Consider the following 17,524-nt stretch of genomic DNA (forward strand, 5'->3'; position numbering starts at 1 on the left):
GGGGGTTTTAGGCAATAGCTTTTATAGGCAGACGTCTCCAGGTCTGCAGGCCATCATAACCGGTCATTCTTTACGTGTGTATGCAAGACTTTCAGGATGTGAAGGGAAATTCAAGCCACATCTTGATATTGTATATTGGAAGCCTTTATGTAAAGGTAGCCAGGGTGCATTTTCAAGTGGGGAGGCCTGTCTCTAGCCCTCAAAAAGGTTAGGAAGGGTTGAAGCCACCCGGAAGCTGGTGCGTAGTAGTGCTATCCTAGCTGCCAGGGCCTTGGACACTCCTAGTCATCTTTTTTCTTTCTTCTTTTTCATCAGAGCACCAGAGCTCCTACGCCCACCCCATCTGGCTGCTTCCTTTTTTTCCATCTTCGATTTCACTCAGAAGTGGTCAAAATGGGAAACGGAACTATCTATGTGATGCTTGATGTAGTGCTCAAAAGGTTGTTTTTCCCTTTATTTTTTATTTATTTAGTTTTATTAAGGGCTTAAAAAATATTCTCCAACGAGGTTCTTCACCAGTTCATGCAGTGACCCTCAAGTCTTCTTGAAAAGCAAACCGCTCCCACCCCGCTTGTCATTTGCTACAGTGCTGAGGCCAGGGGGTCTGCGGCAGGGCGAGCCGGGGCTGGGCGCTCACACGGTGCGCAGCGGCGGGGCTGCCCAGCAGGGGAAGCCCGTCCCGGAGCGCGCCGGGCGCTGGCGGCTGCCGGAGGCGGCGGCTGGGACGCGGCGCGGCTGCCGCAGGGGAGCGGCGGCGGCGGGCGCGAGGGGCGGGGCGCACTCCGCAACTTCGGCCACGGCGGCCGGGCGCTCTCGGCCCCGGCGCGCGTCGCTGCGGGGCTGCGGTGCGGCCAGCCCGGCCGGGCTCGGCTCGCCACCCTGCGCCTCCCCCGTGCCCGTCGGGGACCGCTGGCGCCTCCCGCGGGGAGTCCTCGCCCACGCGTCACCCGCAGCGTCTGGGGGACCCTGGGACGTGCGGGGTCGCGAGGCCGAGCCGGGCGCCCCCCAGTGGCCAGCTCCGGACCCCATGGGTGGGCCGCGCGGAGCCGAGCGGGCAAGGTGAATCCAGCCCCGGGGCCGGCTGCCGGAGCGCTTGGCGGGGGCGCCGGCTCCATGGGCAGCGGCGCTCGGCACGATGATGGACGTTAACAGCAGCGGCCGCCCCGACCTCTACGGCCATCTCCGCTCTCTCATCCTGCCGGAGGTGGGGCGCAGGCTGCAGGACCTGAGCCCCGACGGTGGCGCCCACTCGGTGGTGAGCTCCTGGATGCCGCACCTGCTGAGTGGCTTCCCAGAGGTGACAGCTAGCCCGGCGCCCACCTGGGACGCGCCCCCGGACAATGTCTCCGGCTGCGGGGAGCAGATCAACTATGGCAGAGTCGAGAAAGTTGTGATCGGCTCCATCCTGACGCTCATCACGCTGCTGACGATCGCGGGCAACTGCCTGGTGGTGATCTCGGTGTGCTTCGTCAAGAAGCTCCGCCAGCCCTCCAACTACCTGATTGTGTCTCTGGCGCTGGCTGACCTCTCGGTGGCCGTGGCGGTCATGCCTTTCGTTAGTGTCACCGACCTCATCGGGGGCAAGTGGATCTTTGGCCACTTCTTCTGCAACGTCTTCATCGCCATGGACGTCATGTGCTGCACGGCCTCGATCATGACCCTGTGCGTGATCAGCATCGACAGGTAAGGGACAGGCCGCCCCGTCCCAGGCTCTGCTGGGGATGTGCAGGGCGCTGAGCTCGTGCCAGCCTTTTCTGAGAGAATCGATCCAGCTAGACTTCACGGAGGGAAGAAGGGCTGAGCTTAAAATACAACCCCGCACCCATCACCCCTACACCAACCAAGCAACTTTCAAGCACAGGCTGAAGACAAACAAACCTTTAAAAGAAACCTTGAAGTGTTTCTGGTTTAGTGTAGTGATGATTCTAAGTCCAGAGTTTTAAAAGTACTAGCAATTCCACCAGGGGTCCCTTTGCTTGTTTCTTTTTTGGGGGGAAGTGTGTGTGAGAAATTGGTCTGATGCTCCTAGCTTGACAAACCATTGCTGTGATCCATACGATCATTTCTCTCTTTAAGTCATCAGTTAGAAAGACACGGTGCTTCCCAGATTTTAGAAGCTACTCTGAGGATGAAGAAAGGCCCTTGAATGGCCCTAGTATTGGGCTCTTAAACGCTGCACTCTTATGAAATGCTAATTCTGAATCTTGATCTTGTGGAAGTCTGACTTCAGTGTTTGGCCATGCTGTCGGTCTCCTGCAAGCTTACTGGAGCCTTACTCCTGTCTTAAAAGGTTGGTTCTAGTCTTTCGTCATATCCCCTGGGAATCTAGGGATATAATATCGAGAACTCCCCCAGTGGAGTAATTGAAGCAGAGGTTAACCATCTGTCAGGGATTCTGGGGAAAGAGAAAAAGAAATGCCGCTTTGAGTGTCATCACAGAGTAGGAGAATTCCGGGAGTTTCTTCAGACTCTAAGAATACAGAATTTTGATGGAGCTGGTTTTTGGCCTTAAACACATGCAAATGACAACTTGAAGTATGGTTTCAATACTCTGGCTACAGAACAATTCTGTTTCCTTTGGGATTGAAATATTAAGTCTTAATATCCATACTTGGAATTCTGCTGGTGATTTCAACCCAGCACAGGACTATACCCTGTTGTGCTTAATGATAGAGAGAAATAGTGGCTGGTTTTCTTAGTGGACCCGCAGAGCCTTTAAATCTGTAGCTCTTTCAGCATGGGGAGAATAATTGATACCTCTGCATTTACGATGACAGTGCCTAAGAGGATGGATTGGCGTGTAACTGAGATTTCCTCCCACTTTTCCTCCTTGAAAACATTGCAATGTGTGGTTTGTTATGTTTAAAATGATCTTCTAGTTTGCTTTATGACCGAAGTTTATAATTACTAAATAAAGGGTACGATAGTAAAGGGAATGTTTGTCAAGGGGAAAAAAAACCACATAGTAGTTGTATTTAGGTAGTGGTTTATTATTATTATTTTTAAAAAATGATACTGCCAGTTTAGGTGTCATGACAGTGGCTTCTGACAGCAAACAAGGAATTATTTTAAGAGTGGAGCATGAACTGCCTCTGTGAGAATATTGGCACCAGGCTTGGCAGCTGAAGTTCTGAATTACTGTAGCTAAAAATGACCAAAAAAAAAAAAAACCCATATGCATTTACAGTCTGGAAATGACAACGGGAATTTGGAGAGTGCACTCAATACACATAATAAGTGTATCCATGAACGACATGCATAGACCTGGCCTGCTCAGCAACCAAAAATAGTTCTCCCATGAATGGAGTCCTTGTAAATGTACCTAAGTGTACTAAAACAGATATCAGCTTAGGCTGCAAGTGATGTCTTTATAACTCTTTCTTCATCTCATGATGGGAAAATGATAAATAGCACCTTGCACTAACTTGTCAGCTTGTACTTCTGTTGCTGAGGGCATGTCCAGGTTAGGCTGAGCCCACCCTGTGATTGGGCTAATGGCGTCCGTGTGCACATGCAATTTAGTACCAGCAGGAATGTCTTGAGTACAGAGCAACAGTTAATCCTTCTTGGCAAGATTCTCAGCTTTTTATTAATTATATCCCTGGGATTGTTACAAATTATGGCAATATAGTCATATCTTGTATATTTTGTTTCCCGCAGAATTGACCTGTTGGTGATTTTTTTCCCTAAAAAATTTTTTAGGTCTGCATATTGTTCCTTTAGATTAAATGAAAAAATTGATACAATTGACAGAAATATTGATTTTTCTCCCAAGAACCTCCAAAGCTAGAAGCTGGAAGAAGATGTATTTATAACTAAAGTGAATCATTTCAGGAAAAGGTAATTTCTTCAGCACTGCTGTAGAACTTGCCAGATGACACAAAATGTACCATCAAAACAATTTATCCTTCTTTCTTTCCCTGAGTAGCTAAAATAGGTGACATTGTGCTTTGTACTGGACAACCAAGGATGAGTAAGACTATTCTTTTCAGCTCACACTACACCATTGCATGAGTTTGGATATCTGTTGGACATTTGACCTGTCTAAATTGAACCCTGAAAACTTTCTTCACCATGTCCTACCATGTTGGGTTCTTTCCCAACTCTGTCTAATAAAAACCATATTGTTTTCTAAAGGCCTCAAAGTTCCCATCCTGTACCCCCTTTGGAGAATGACTCCTGTCCACCATTAGATTACAAAACTCTCCTTCCATCCCATCCCTCTCAAAGACTTGGATTTTTACTCATGCTTCTACTTTGGTCTGTCTTTGGCTTTTCTTCTCTATTAGGTCAACGTCAGTCTTCCATCTTTAAGAACACCTCATTTTTGGACTTATTTGTTTTTCTAGTTTTTATACCACTAAATGGTTAAGTTCAAAGAGCTGTGCCCACAACTGTAATTTCTTCTTTACCATTCACCTTATGAGTTCTATATTACCAGGGACACTGTAATATTCAAACTCATCTTTCTAGTTTCCTTTTGCCCACCCCCATTCATTTCCAATAAAGGATCTAGAATGGTTAATTATTATTATTATAATTGTTATAATAATAGTAAACATAGATTTATTAAAGAAAAGCAACACAGGAAAGATAAAGTTTTGTCGCCCCATAAAGCTCTTTTAGACCTTTCCTAGACAGTTTCCACAATGAAGTCCAATAGCCAAGGGTAGCCTCAAATGTGCTGTGTAGACCCTGAGTAGCATCGGATCCTCTTGCTTCTGTCTCCCAAGTGCTTGGGTTTTAGATGTGTGCCACCATGCCTAGCTTCAAGTTACCTAATATATAGAGTTGTAAAACATGTAAAATAAGCTTGATTTGTTGTTTTTTGAGCATATACAATATTTAGAAGTATTAAAAAATGTAGCTGGGATATAGTGGCACATGCCTTTAATTCCAGAATTCAGGGGGCAGAAGCAGGAAGATCGCTAAGAGTTTGGGGCTACTTTGGTCTACAGAGTGAGTTCGAAGACAGCCAGGGCTATACAATGAAACCCTGTCTTGGGAAAAAAAAAGATACAGAAATATAAAACAGTTCAGAGGTTGGATGGATATCCATTCAGGAGAGAGGTTTGTTTATCTTGGGTGGGTCCCATCAGGAATCAGCATTCATCAATTTTATTACGTTATTTATTTATTTAGTATTTCTGAGGTAGATGCAATCTTATTTGTACAGCTCTTCATACATTTGAAATGGATTTTAAAACGAATACATTTCAAATATAGACCATATAGACCAGCACATATCCTAAGTGCAGAGCTTGGTAACTAGCAGGGTATGCATTGTTACAGTCAACAGTATAAACAAGTACAACAGTGTCAACCTCACAGAGGTCCTTCCTCTTCCCCCTCTCTTCACAATACACATTGTAACCTCTGTTACATGCTCAGGAGAGAATGAATAAAGAGTAAATTGTCATTTTGTTTCCTAAGGAAGTCAATAACCTGACCTCTAGCTTCATAATTTTGCTCCACTAGAACTTTTTAGAAAGGTAGAACTGAAATTATAGTCTATGCTCTTTTCTCTGTGTGTGTGTGTGTGTGTGTTTGTGACAAGGTGTGATTCTGTAGCTCTGAATGGCAAAGTCCTCCCGACTCCCTCCTCCTAGTGCAGGGATGGTAGTCATGTGTCACCATGCTCAGCTCAAGCACGCACACCCTGGAATCCTTCTTAAGCTCATCATAATGCCCATAAGATTCATCTATACTACTAATAATTTATACATGGTATTATGTATAAAGCTACTCTGAAGGTTGAGTGCTCCTCAAGTCACTCTGCAAACCTTGTATTAGTTACTTTTTGGTTGCTGTGGTAAACTTCCATGCCCAAGGCAATGCATAGAAGGAAGGGTTTGTTTGGGTTAATTGTTCTGGAGGGATAAGAGTCCATCATTGTCATGACAAGGAAGCATGGAAGCAGGCAGGCATAGTGGGTAGAGCAGCAAGCTGAGGTCTCGCATCCTGAACCAGACAGGAAGCTGAGAAAGCAAACCTGGAATGATCAGGGTTTTAAATTCTCTAAGGTCACCTCCAGCGACACATTTCCTTCAACAAAGCCATACCTCTTAAATCTCCCCAAACAGTTCTGCCATCTGGAGACCAAAACTTCAACTGTCCAAGACCACAGGGAACATCTCATTCAAAGAGATGCAAAGCAGGCATATTGAGGGGTTGATTATTTTAATTCAATTAAGGAATGAGCTATGTAGTACTTTTCTTGTTACTGTGACAAAATACTTGATAAGAAGCAACTTAAAGTAGAATAGGTTTATTTTGGCGTGTACTTTAAGTGTGTGGCCCATCACTGCAGGGAGGCCTTCAGCAGGACGTAAAGTGACCGTTACCATGTTTTCACAGTAAGGAAGTAGAGAAAGATGAATAATGGTCATATTACTTTCTCTTTGTAATTCAGTCCTGGAGACTACTCATGATGTAGTCATGATATAGTGTTGCCTACATTGATGATGGGTCTTCTTTTTTTCAGTTAAACCTTTCTGAGAACATTCATACAGACACACCCAGAGGTGATGCTACATTCAATCAAGTTGACAATGGAGATAACCATCAAATACCCCTTTGTCATTCAACATCCAAATATATCACTTAAATGGTAACATTCTACTCCTGGCTCCTAAGGTGTAATTTTCATTTTAATGCAAAATAATTTAATCCATCTCTAAAAGTCCTTATAGACTTAATAGTTCCAACAATGTTTTGAGGTCCACAGGCTATTCTGAAATTCAAAGGCATGTCTTAACTAGGATTGCCTATAAACAAAAACAGTAGCCACGAATCATGTGAATGCTTTCAGTATATAAAGGCAGAGAATAAACATGTATATGCTGAAAGGGAGGAATGGGAGGATAGTAAGGACCAGAACCAGAGCAAGGATCAGCCCAAAACAAGACTAAAACTCTGTGGTTGTTTGAGGGCAAACACCACACCCATATCTGCCATTTGGGATTCAGGTGGAATCACCTGGGCGCCGCCAATGGTCTTATGTAGTTCTGCTCCTCCAGTTATGGTGTGGATAGCATGGGTAGACTCTTTCTTTAGTCTGGGGAGAGGAGGACAGTTTCACTCTGTGATTTTGGCTTTACTTGGTAGATATCCCATGTTTCTGGCATCTCTGAAATACTGGAGTCTATTTCAACTTAAGCTTCACTTTTCCAGCTTAATGAAATTGTCTCCTAGGCTTTCTTGGGGGCAGGGCAGGGGGATCCAACTTGGCTACACATTGCCTCCTGGCCTCCTTTGCTTTCTAGAACCATAGTGAAGGCCCTTGAGACCCTGTTCATTCCCTCATGTATCTTTCATGCCCGAAAAATCAATACTATGTATAAGACAGTGCCTCTTGAGGTGTAGCCTGGGTCCCTTGGACCATAACTACTGCAGCCCCTGCATACCTTTCAGGCTGACTCTGGGAAAGCACTTCCATAGGAGGCCATTTTGGGACAGAAAATCCTTTGTCCCTTCAGTCTCTGACCTTTTATATGTATCTGAATTATTACAATGCATTATTCAATGGATGGGGCTTACTCTCAGAGCACCTTTCCATTGTCCTACTTCTGAGGGAGAGTTTTCCCTTTATGGCGCTAACCACTTCAGCAATTATGATTTATTGCTCAGCAGCCCCCCTTCTCACGACTTTCACCTGCCCCCTGCTCCTTTCCTCACCAAGTTGCACACACTTTTTTTCCTATCTGTTTCATTTGCTCTCTCTCTCTCTCACTGTAGACCTGGATAAGAGCAGTAACTCATATCCATTCGCCCTCTGCTGGGTTAGCCCGTCTTGAAATTCTGTATGCCAAACAAATTAGTTGATTATTTTAAAATGTGTCCTCATTCATAGTCTCAGGGCACAGGCAGAACGCCATCGGATTCTTTGTGAGTATATAGTACGAGCGACCTTTAGCCTAGATCCTGATAGAATCCATATCATACTCTGAAACCTCGTGAACCGAGATGTTCACTGACAGCCACAGTTCTCTTGTCATTTTGGCCTTCCAGACTCTTACTGGAGTGGTTCACAGAGCTCTATTTACAGCCTGCTAGGACTTCTGTAGCTCCAAGCTCCAGACTCTTCCATTCTCTCCCTGCAGATTAGTTTCTAAAGACCTAGGAACTAGGTCAGATTTATCATGGCAACAGTTACACTGCTGCTACCAACTTCCTTTATTAAGTATGTTTCTTGTTGCTGTGGCCCAAAACCTGAAGTTAAGCAATTTAAAAGGGAATTGCTTTATTTCGAGACAAAGTCTCTCATGAAATCCAGATCCCACCAACTGGTTAGGCTGGCCAGCAAGTCCCAGGGATGCACTGGTCTCTTCTTCCTTACCACTAGGATTATAGACACCTGCCACCACACCTGGTTTTCCTGAACTAAGGTCCTTGGATTTATTTCACAAGCACTTTCCTAACTGAGCCATCTCCCTCTCTCTGAGATTCAGTTTAGTTTGAGGGGATATAATTCTCTGTAGTGTGAACCTCATGCTTGAAGTATCATGACACATCGTGATCTTATGTTCAGTCAGAGAAGAGAGATGAATGCTGGTACTCAGCTTATTTTCCTTGCTTTTTGTGTTTTTCTTTTTTTAAAAATAAACTCCAGCATATTAGCCCATGATATGATGCTGACTACATGCAGGGGATCTTTCCTTTTCAGTTAAAATTTTCTGGAAATTCCTTTTTGACACAATCAGAAAACATTTCCATGGTGATTTGAAATCCAATCAAATTGATAGTGAAGGCAAACCATCACAAGCTGTCCCTGTAAGTCGTGCTTTGCTGATGAAGTGTTGCTCCTGGCAGATGCCCCTTTTATAGGATGTAGCTTTCTTAGGAGTTCAGCTCAGAGATTTGGATGCTCTCAGTGACTTCTCCCTCTGACTTACTTATATTTTAGTCTCTAGAGAACTGTGAGCCTGTCAAAACTCCCACTGAAAACTTTTAGTATGGGAGCTCTCGGGCTTCTTAGCCTCCTGATCTTCTCAGTTCCAGAATCCAGCAAATGTCTTGAGTGGAATGCCAAATTAGTGCTTGCCTTGCCTGCTGGTCCTCCCTTCTCACTGGGATCTTGGCCTCTCAAGTCTCTAATTTTTGTCTTTCTGGTCCCAGACAATTGCCAAAAGCTCTTCTGGTGTTTTTTGACTCTTAAGAGCATCTCCACATGTAAGCTCTTCTTGGATCCTCAGCCTTTTAAGCTTGACCCAGTTTTGGCTAATGACCCAAGGGAATTTAAGCCTACCTTCCTGTCTTCTGAGTGTTTTTAGTCCTGAAGTCCTAGTGTTTGAAGAGCTCTATGATATCTACAAGAAGGTATGTGTGTGTGTTTTGTGTTGAATCAAGCCTTTTTATAGTTGCTTTAAGTGGAAACATTGGTCTGAAATATCTGAAAATCTCATTATTGCTCCAAGTGAGCGTGTGCCTGAAATAGCTTAAATATACAAATATAGAAACAACATAATGTAAATGTCTTGCTTAAAACCCATTGTTGGCTTTCATGCTGCTTGGAATGGAATTAAAACCCTTCTATCACCTGTACAAGGACTTTTTTTTTGTCCCTGTCTCACTTCTCCACATCTTGTGGACTGTCTTGCTCTCTACATTCTGGCCATATTGATCTATTCTTTGCTTGTTTGTTTGTGTTGTTTTTCCCATGATACCAAATGCTTTCCTCTATCAGCCCTACTCAAAGAAAAACCATTAAATAATATCCAGTCATATTCTGTATAACAACATTTTAAAAAAATGTTTCTTAGCCTTTTAAAATTTTACGTGAATGGGTGTCTATCTACATGTGTGTCTGTACACCATTTGTTTGTTAGAACAGGTGGGACTGGAATTATTTATAGACATTTGTGAGCTGCCATGGGGGTGCCTGGAATTGAACCCAGGTCTTTTGAAAAGCAACCAATGCCCTTGAGCCATCTCTCCAGCCTCTCATAACAACGTTTCAACCAATGATGAACTACATATACAATTTTAGTCTCATAAGGTTATATCACCTAGTGATGTTATGCTATTTTAATTTGGGCATATACTGTGTTTCCATAATGGTAAAACTGTCAATGTGCTGTTCAGACTGTATCACCAGTCTGCTACTAAGCAAAGCTTGCTTGGACTGTATCTCCAGTCTTTGCTGCTAAGCAAAGCTTGCTTGGACTGTATCTCTAGTCTCTACCACTAAGCAGTTCTTGCCTGTATTTGTGAAACCCATTTCACACTGAAGTTTCATTCCAAGCACCCTCATGGCAGCTCACAAATGTCTATAAATAGTTCCAGTCCCATGTGATCTAACAAACAAATGGTGTACAGACAGACATGTAGATAGACACCCATTCACGTAAAATTTTAAAAGTTTAAAAAACATTTTTTAAAATGTTGTTATACAGAATATGACTGGATATTATTTAATGGTTTTTCTTTGAGTAGGGCTGATAGAGGAAAGCATTTGGTATCATGGGAAAAACAACACAAACAAACAAACAAACAAACAAGCAAACAAGCAAACAATAGATCAATATGACCAGAATGTAGAGAGCAAGACAGTCCACAAGATGTGAAGAAGTGAGACAGGAACAAGGGTTCATACTCTACTTATTTGCTTTATTTTTTGTTTTTCTGTTTTTTTGTTTTTTTCGAGACAGGGTTTCTCTGTATAGCCCTGGCTGTCCTGGAACTTACTCTGTAGACCAGGCTGGCCTCGAACTCAGAAATCCACCTGCCTCTGACCTCTGAGTGCTGGGATTAAAGGCGTGGGCCACCACACCCGGCTACTTATTTGCTTTTGAGATAGGATCTTGTAACACAGTTTAGTATGCTTTTGAACTGATGATCTACATGCCTCAACCTTCCAAGCGCTGAGACTACAGGCTTATACTACCATGTTGCATAACAGTTAACTTTGACCTTAAGTTAGAAAGCTGAAAAATAAGAAATGTTCAACTCTCAAAATAATCAATAATTAAAATATCTAGAAAAAAATTACTAAATGTTGGCAGAAAGGAGGAGTAAGAGAACTTTCATCGGTTAGCAGTGTGACTGTAAAGCGATGAACCACTGAACGTGTTTCACTCTTGCCACAAGTTACTGAGGGCACACATACACTAATCTTTGTTGCTTCACTGCAAATGTATACAGGAGAGACTCTTGTCTACTAAAAGCATCTATAAAAATGCTTATAGTACTCACCAACTTAAAACTCCTGAGCTTGAGATGATTAATACACATATATGTCTATGGTAGAATGAGTAAATAAATTGTGACATACATACATACATATATATGTATATATATATATATGTATATATATGTGTGTGTGTGATATGTATATATATATATATATATGTTATATAAATTGGGGTACATATACACATATATGATGTGGTATATATGTGAATACATTGACTATAAATCAGAACTACTCAGAGAGTTTACTAAGTAATACATAGTGCTGATTAAATCAAATTTTAGATGTCATATCATTTTAACAATGAATATTGTAGGGTCACATACATAATGCTGACCAGAAGGAACAAAGTACAAAAGAATAGATATATGTGATCCCATTCACAAGGAAATAAGAACTACACAAGCTGGTGTAGAGGTGTGTATTATCAGTAACGTAAAAAGGAGGGAATGTAGCTAAGGAGAGGAGAAGAATCATTTCTAGGTGGGAAGGAGATTGTGACACAAGTGACATGCTTCTTGGGTAGTGCAACACTCGCTTTCTTGACAGGCGTTGTAATTAGAGTTTAGAATGATTGTCAAAGCATCCACATGTACTTTAGGCATTTCCTAGCACAAGCACATCATTTATTTTGTAGCAAAAGAAACAGAAGTGTTTATTGATGACAACTTGTGCATTTTTTGGCTCTCTTTCAGATATATGATTAGTTTGAGCGGGTGCAGTTATTGTTTAAGTACCGTCAGCAGTCCCTTGTGTCTAGCTCCATATTGGAGGGGCAGGGGTCATCTTTAGGTTGTTCACAGTTCCAGGAAGTCATCTGGTGCTTTCCCAAGAGCCACAGTGCTTAGGTCTGACTGGTGTCTGGCTGAAGTCCTGCCTCCTTGCCAGGTGCTATGAGTCATCGCCTTCGATGATCTGAGTTCTGCTGTTGGCATTGGTTCTGCTGTGAGCAGCAGTGCAGGGGCATCCTGGCCTCTCAGGATCGCCTTTCTCTTCGAAGGAAGTCATTCTTGCTCAGCTCCTATATTAGTTTGCAGCTTGTACAGATGTTTTAAGAATTGTTGGAATCTTCTAGCTTTGCTAAGGAAAGACAAGAGAGGAGAGACAGACAGCTGTCATTTTTTTCTCCTGTTAACCAACAGGATTGCTTTTTATTTTTCATAGGCCACTTCCACATACCAAATCTCCTCTCATCTCTCTGCCTCATTATGAGGTGATTGTTCTTCTCCCTGTGTGCTGTTAGAGGAACCAAAGGCTCTTCAGAACACAGGCGACTTGTCTAAGGATATACAGTTTATAGTGATGAAACTATGTTCAAACTAATCCAAGCAATGCATATTTACATGCTTATGTTATATATATGTTTATATATTTTTATAATATCTATATATAGCATAACATGTCATTATGTATAACATTTTATTGTGTATTGTTATATATTACATAGCACATGAATGATATATAACATGTGCTATATATGTTAAAAATGTTATATGTATGTGTGTGTGTTTTATATATAAACATATAAATATATGCTTGTGGAAGATAACAGGAAAAACATTTATGAATATAATAGAAATTGAGATATGGGTTAATGGTGGGGGTAAATCTTATTTTATGTTGCAATCAAAATGTAGAATTAGATTGGTGGTGGAAATACTAGAAAGAGTCCTAGGGAAAGCACTCATGATGGAGGCTCTAACTTAGCATATGAGTGAGCCCAGAGAGAAGAGCAAGGAGGCCTTCTAAGTGAAGGGATAGTAAGGAAGATGCCCAAGTCAGTAAGAGTTTGCCCCTTATTGCTGATTCTGCAGTTGTTTTTTCTCCAGTCTTCTTCCTCTTTAGTGACTGAAATACGCCCTTACCCAGGCTATGGCTTCGCAGAATAAAGACTACTTCTTAGCTTCTCTTGCAGCCAGGTGTGGCCATGTTACTCTATTTGGTCCAAGAGTTGCTAATAGAGCTATCAATGTTTTGGCTTTCTGATAACATCCCTCAAGACAATTAGCACAAGCTCCCCCACCTTTGTCTTCTCTCCCTTCTTGTTGCCTAGAATAGGAGCCTGGAGAGGTCTGATCATTTCGGTGAAGGGCCATCCTTTAGAAGGAAGAGGAGTATGAAGAACAGGTATCTTGGCACACAGCATAAGGAATGCTGGAGCCCTTAACTTCTTACCGTTACCACTATGCTGTCTATTATATGATTCAACTCAATCCGAACTATTCCATCTAACTACCAATTTCTTCCCCAAACTTGATTGTTCTTCCTACAAATGTTTCCACATTTCCTCAAACCTCGGTGTAGAGGTATCATTCTCCTTTGTAAATATTTCAGATATAATACACCAGTTTATAAGTGTTTCTTGTTACTGAGTTTTATAGGCACAGAAGAGTAACCAGCGATATCTCATTTGCGTCTTCTTGGCATCCTTGTAAAGTGTCTTCACTAAGTATCTGACATCGAATGTCTCTTCTGATCAAAAGTGAGCATGATATGTATGACTGCATCCAACTATTCTATAGATAAGGATGCTGAGGAAAGTCATGTACATTGCATATGGGAGAAACTGTCAGATTCCAAAGCTCATTGGTTTCTTTACATCATCGTAGCCATTGCCTACTATGTGGTTGTTAAGCATTCCTGGAGTCCCCAGACTTAAATAGCCTCAGATCACTCTGCACTTTTTCCTTCTAGCAGTTACTTCAATTTGTAATTAAAGAATTGAGAAATCGACTGTAAGAAGTCATGATTCATGGGCTCATCCGTACCGTCTACAATGGCAGGAGCTGGGCTAGTCTGGCTAGAAATTGTATTTCTAGTTCTCAACAGAATATTTGGATTATAGTAAGTGTTCAGCTATCTTTGTAGATTGACTGAGGGAAAAAGAGAAGATGGGGGGAAGGGAGGGAGGGAGGAAGGAAGGAAGGAAGGAAGGAAGGAAGGAAGGAAGGAAGGAAGGAAGGAAGGAAGGAACGATGGGTCTCTCGGGTTCCAGATACATCTGGGCCTAACTTCTTATTCTCCAACATCTACAGAACATTCCTCTTGGTGAATGTGGAGTTTACTTGGGAAGCCAAATTAGGATGAAAGAGATTGTGTTGGGGGGAACAGAAGCAAGGTGTAGGCAGCAATAACACCAGGGAACAGCCTCCCCAAGGCGCTGTAAGCTGGTGAGTCATTGATGGCTCTCTGCACCTGTGGAACAGACATTAACAAGTTGCCATTACTATCAAAGCAGCTGAAAGCCAGGGATGGCTTGCTGTAGATCAGACAAAATTAAATGGAAATTCCAAACCTTTTCCTTTCAGTGAATCAACAGATTTTTAATTAACTCATGAACCTCATAAAGAAGAGTCATAGGTATTAGGGATGAAGGCAATGCCTGAGGAGAGCATCTGAGTGTAGAAATTCCCCGAAACTTAGGATACCCAAGATATAAGATACAATTTGCTAAACACATGAAACTCAAGCAGAACAAAGACCAAAGTGTGGACACTGTGCCTCTTCTTAGAAATGGGAACAAAACACCCATGGAAGGAGTTACAGAGACAAAGTTTGGAGCTGTGACGAAAGGATGGACCATCTAGAGACTGCCATATCCGGGGATCCATCCCATAATCAGCTTCCAAACGCTGACACCATTGCATACACTAGCAAGATTTTGCTGAAAGGACCCTGATAGAGCTGTCTCTTGTGAGACTATGCTGGGGCCTAACAAACACATAAATGGATGCTCACAGTCAGCTATTGGACGGATCACAGGGCCCCCAATGGAGGAGCTAGAGAAAGTACCCAAGGAGCTAAAAGGATCTGCAATCCTAAAGGTGGAACAACAATATGAACTAACCAGTACCCCGGAGCTCTTGTCTCTAGCTGCATATGAATCAGAAAATGGCCTAGTTGGCCATCAGTGGAAAGAGAGGCCCATTGGTCGTGCAAACTTTATATGCCTCAGTACAGGGGAACGACAGGGCCAAGAAGTGGGAGTGCGTGGGTGGGGGACCGTGTGGGGGACTTTTGGGATAGCATTGGAAATGTAAATGAAATAAATACCCAATTAAAAAAATAAAAATCCAGGCTTGCCAAAAAAAAAAAAAAAAAAAAGGAAAAAAGAAATACCATTTATTGAATGTGTGCTGTATAGCAAGCCCACTAACACGAGACTTACACGGGTTCCTTTTATTTAACCCCTTTAATGATTCTGATTTTTTTTTATTCTGAACTCAAACCTCTCTAAGGTGAGGAAGAGAAGTACATTATTTAGCTTTAGAGGGTAAATGTTTTTCCCCCTAGGAATATGCGGAAAGAAAGATGCAATTGCAAGGGGTGCATGTATATGTATATGTGCTCTGACACGTGGTCTTTTGAACCTTCTGCAGATCCTTTGGTATTGGCATTGTGAACACAATCTGTTAACCCTGTCAACCACAGAGCATTTTCTCTTCCTTTACAGACAAGATGATGAAGATATTAATAACTATAATTATAGTGTTAGCATAATTCCTTAATGTTATGTCTGAAACTCTTTAGGCTGGCTGGCTGTATTTCTGAGTTCTGAAAATTTTTTGGAGTTTAGAAATGCAATTCAGTGAATGTAGATCACATAGCTGCTGGGACAATTAACTATGAATTGTCTTGATTATATTAAGTCATACTCATGTAAATGCTAAAACAATCCCCCCTTTGGGGGGGGGAGAAAAACTAAAGTCTAAAAAAAAAGTTAATAGTAATAATAAAAATTAAAAAAAATAGTAATATTAGCCCATTTCATATTTTTCTGCCACAGAGACTTACTGGAAACTCAGTAAGAAAGAAATCCCTTTTCCAAGTACATCTGTATCCAAATCACTGGAACCTGTACTCATGTGACTATGCATCATAAAAGGGTCAGGGGAGGTGAGGGAGCAGTGGAATCAAGGTTTCCAGCCAGTTGACTTGGCAGTTGGGGAATTCTGGGTTGCCTGACTGCACCCAGTACAATCATAAGGGTCTTTAAATGTGGAAGAGACTGGTGAGGGAGTTAGAGAAGGAGGTAAGGTGATGGTGTGGCTCTTGTAGTGGTTTTCCCTGGGATGATGACGCAAGATACCACTGCTGGCTTCGAAGATGGAAGGGACCACATGACAAAGGATGTGAGTAGCTTGCAGAAGTCAGAAAAGAGAAGGAGGAAATGGGTTCTTCTTGAGTCTTGAAAAGACTGCAGCCTTCTAATGCCAGCTCAGTGTTACGTAAGGAAGGTGCCCATCACACACAGGGCCCAAATAACTACTGAATAATACACTCACACTGCTGTTACATGCTAAGTTTGTGGCAATAAAGAATTGGATACTGTCAGGTTAAGAGAAAGCTCTGCATTCAGACCTTTTTGGCTGTCAGATTTATAGATGAGAGTCCTGGGGATTAAAATTAGTTTTAACCCACAGTAGGTGCTACTGCACCGACTTAATCCTCTCAGGAGCCCCATGTAAGGGGGCTTTTGTTAGTTCCTTCTCTTTTTATTCCATTAATTTATTTATTCACTTTGTATCCCAATTTTAGCCTTCCCTTCTCCCTCTGTGCCCCCCTCACACAGCTCCTCCCCCATCCCTTCTCCTCTGAGGAGGAGACCCCCCTCACCCCACCATACCAACCCATTCTGGTACATCAAGTCACTGCACATAATCTCCCACTGAGGCCTGACAAGTCAGCCTAGTTAGAGGAACAGGATCCACAGGCAGGCAACAGAGTCAGGGTAGGACCGTTGCTCTAGTTGTTGGGGGATATGCATGAAGACTGAGCAGCGCATCTGTTACATATGTGCAGGGCAAGGGCCTAGGTCCAGCCTGTGTATACTCTTTGGTTGGTGGTTCAGTCTCTGGGAGGCCTCAAGGGTCCAGGTTAGTTGACTTGGCTGGTCTTCTTGTTGAATAGCTCAGGAGGTTAGTGAACATTCCTAAGGTTTCACAACTAATGTAGGGAAACTTGGGATTTGAAGCCACTGGTGTTTTGGGTCAAGGAGTGGGTACCAATGCTCAGGACTATCTGGGCTCTTGTGTATGCTAGTCTGAACTATATATACTCCTTGGCCTTCCTGTAAGATACAAGACACTTACCTATAAAATTGATAATTAAAGCTTCATTTTTCAGGTTTTTATAAACTGGGGGCATGTGGAAAATCCTTTACCAAAGGCCTTGTTCATACTGAGTGTTGATATGTTAACCATTGCTATTGTTAGTATTATTGTGTTAAAGTATGCATTTCTATTTAACAGGGAGTCCATTGCTGGGCACCGAAGAATTGGATCTCTAAGGAAATATTGAACAGTCCTAGTAAGTCGAAACTTGTAGGATAAC

At 42.5% G+C, this 17,524-nt stretch overlaps 1 protein-coding gene across 3 annotated transcripts in view; it reads left to right on the forward strand.

The window, feature by feature from the left end:
- Nucleotides 1–856: 856 nt before the first annotated feature.
- Htr7 (5-hydroxytryptamine receptor 7) overlaps nt 857–17,524 on the forward strand; it is a 94,230-nt gene continuing 77,562 nt past the window's right edge. For all 3 annotated transcript variants that reach the window (XM_021152081.3, XM_021152079.3, XM_021152080.3), the window contains exon 1: nt 857–1,683. In XM_021152081.3, the coding sequence (XP_021007740.1) occupies nt 1,136–1,683 (548 nt within the window). In that variant the 5' untranslated portion in view covers nt 857–1,135. The remainder of the gene's footprint in view (nt 1,684–17,524) is intronic.

The sequence above is a fragment of the Mus caroli genome, unplaced genomic scaffold (genome assembly GCF_978045245.1).
Source record: "Mus caroli unplaced genomic scaffold, Mus_caroli_1 scaffold_20, whole genome shotgun sequence".
NCBI lineage: Eukaryota > Metazoa > Chordata > Mammalia > Rodentia > Muridae > Mus > Mus caroli.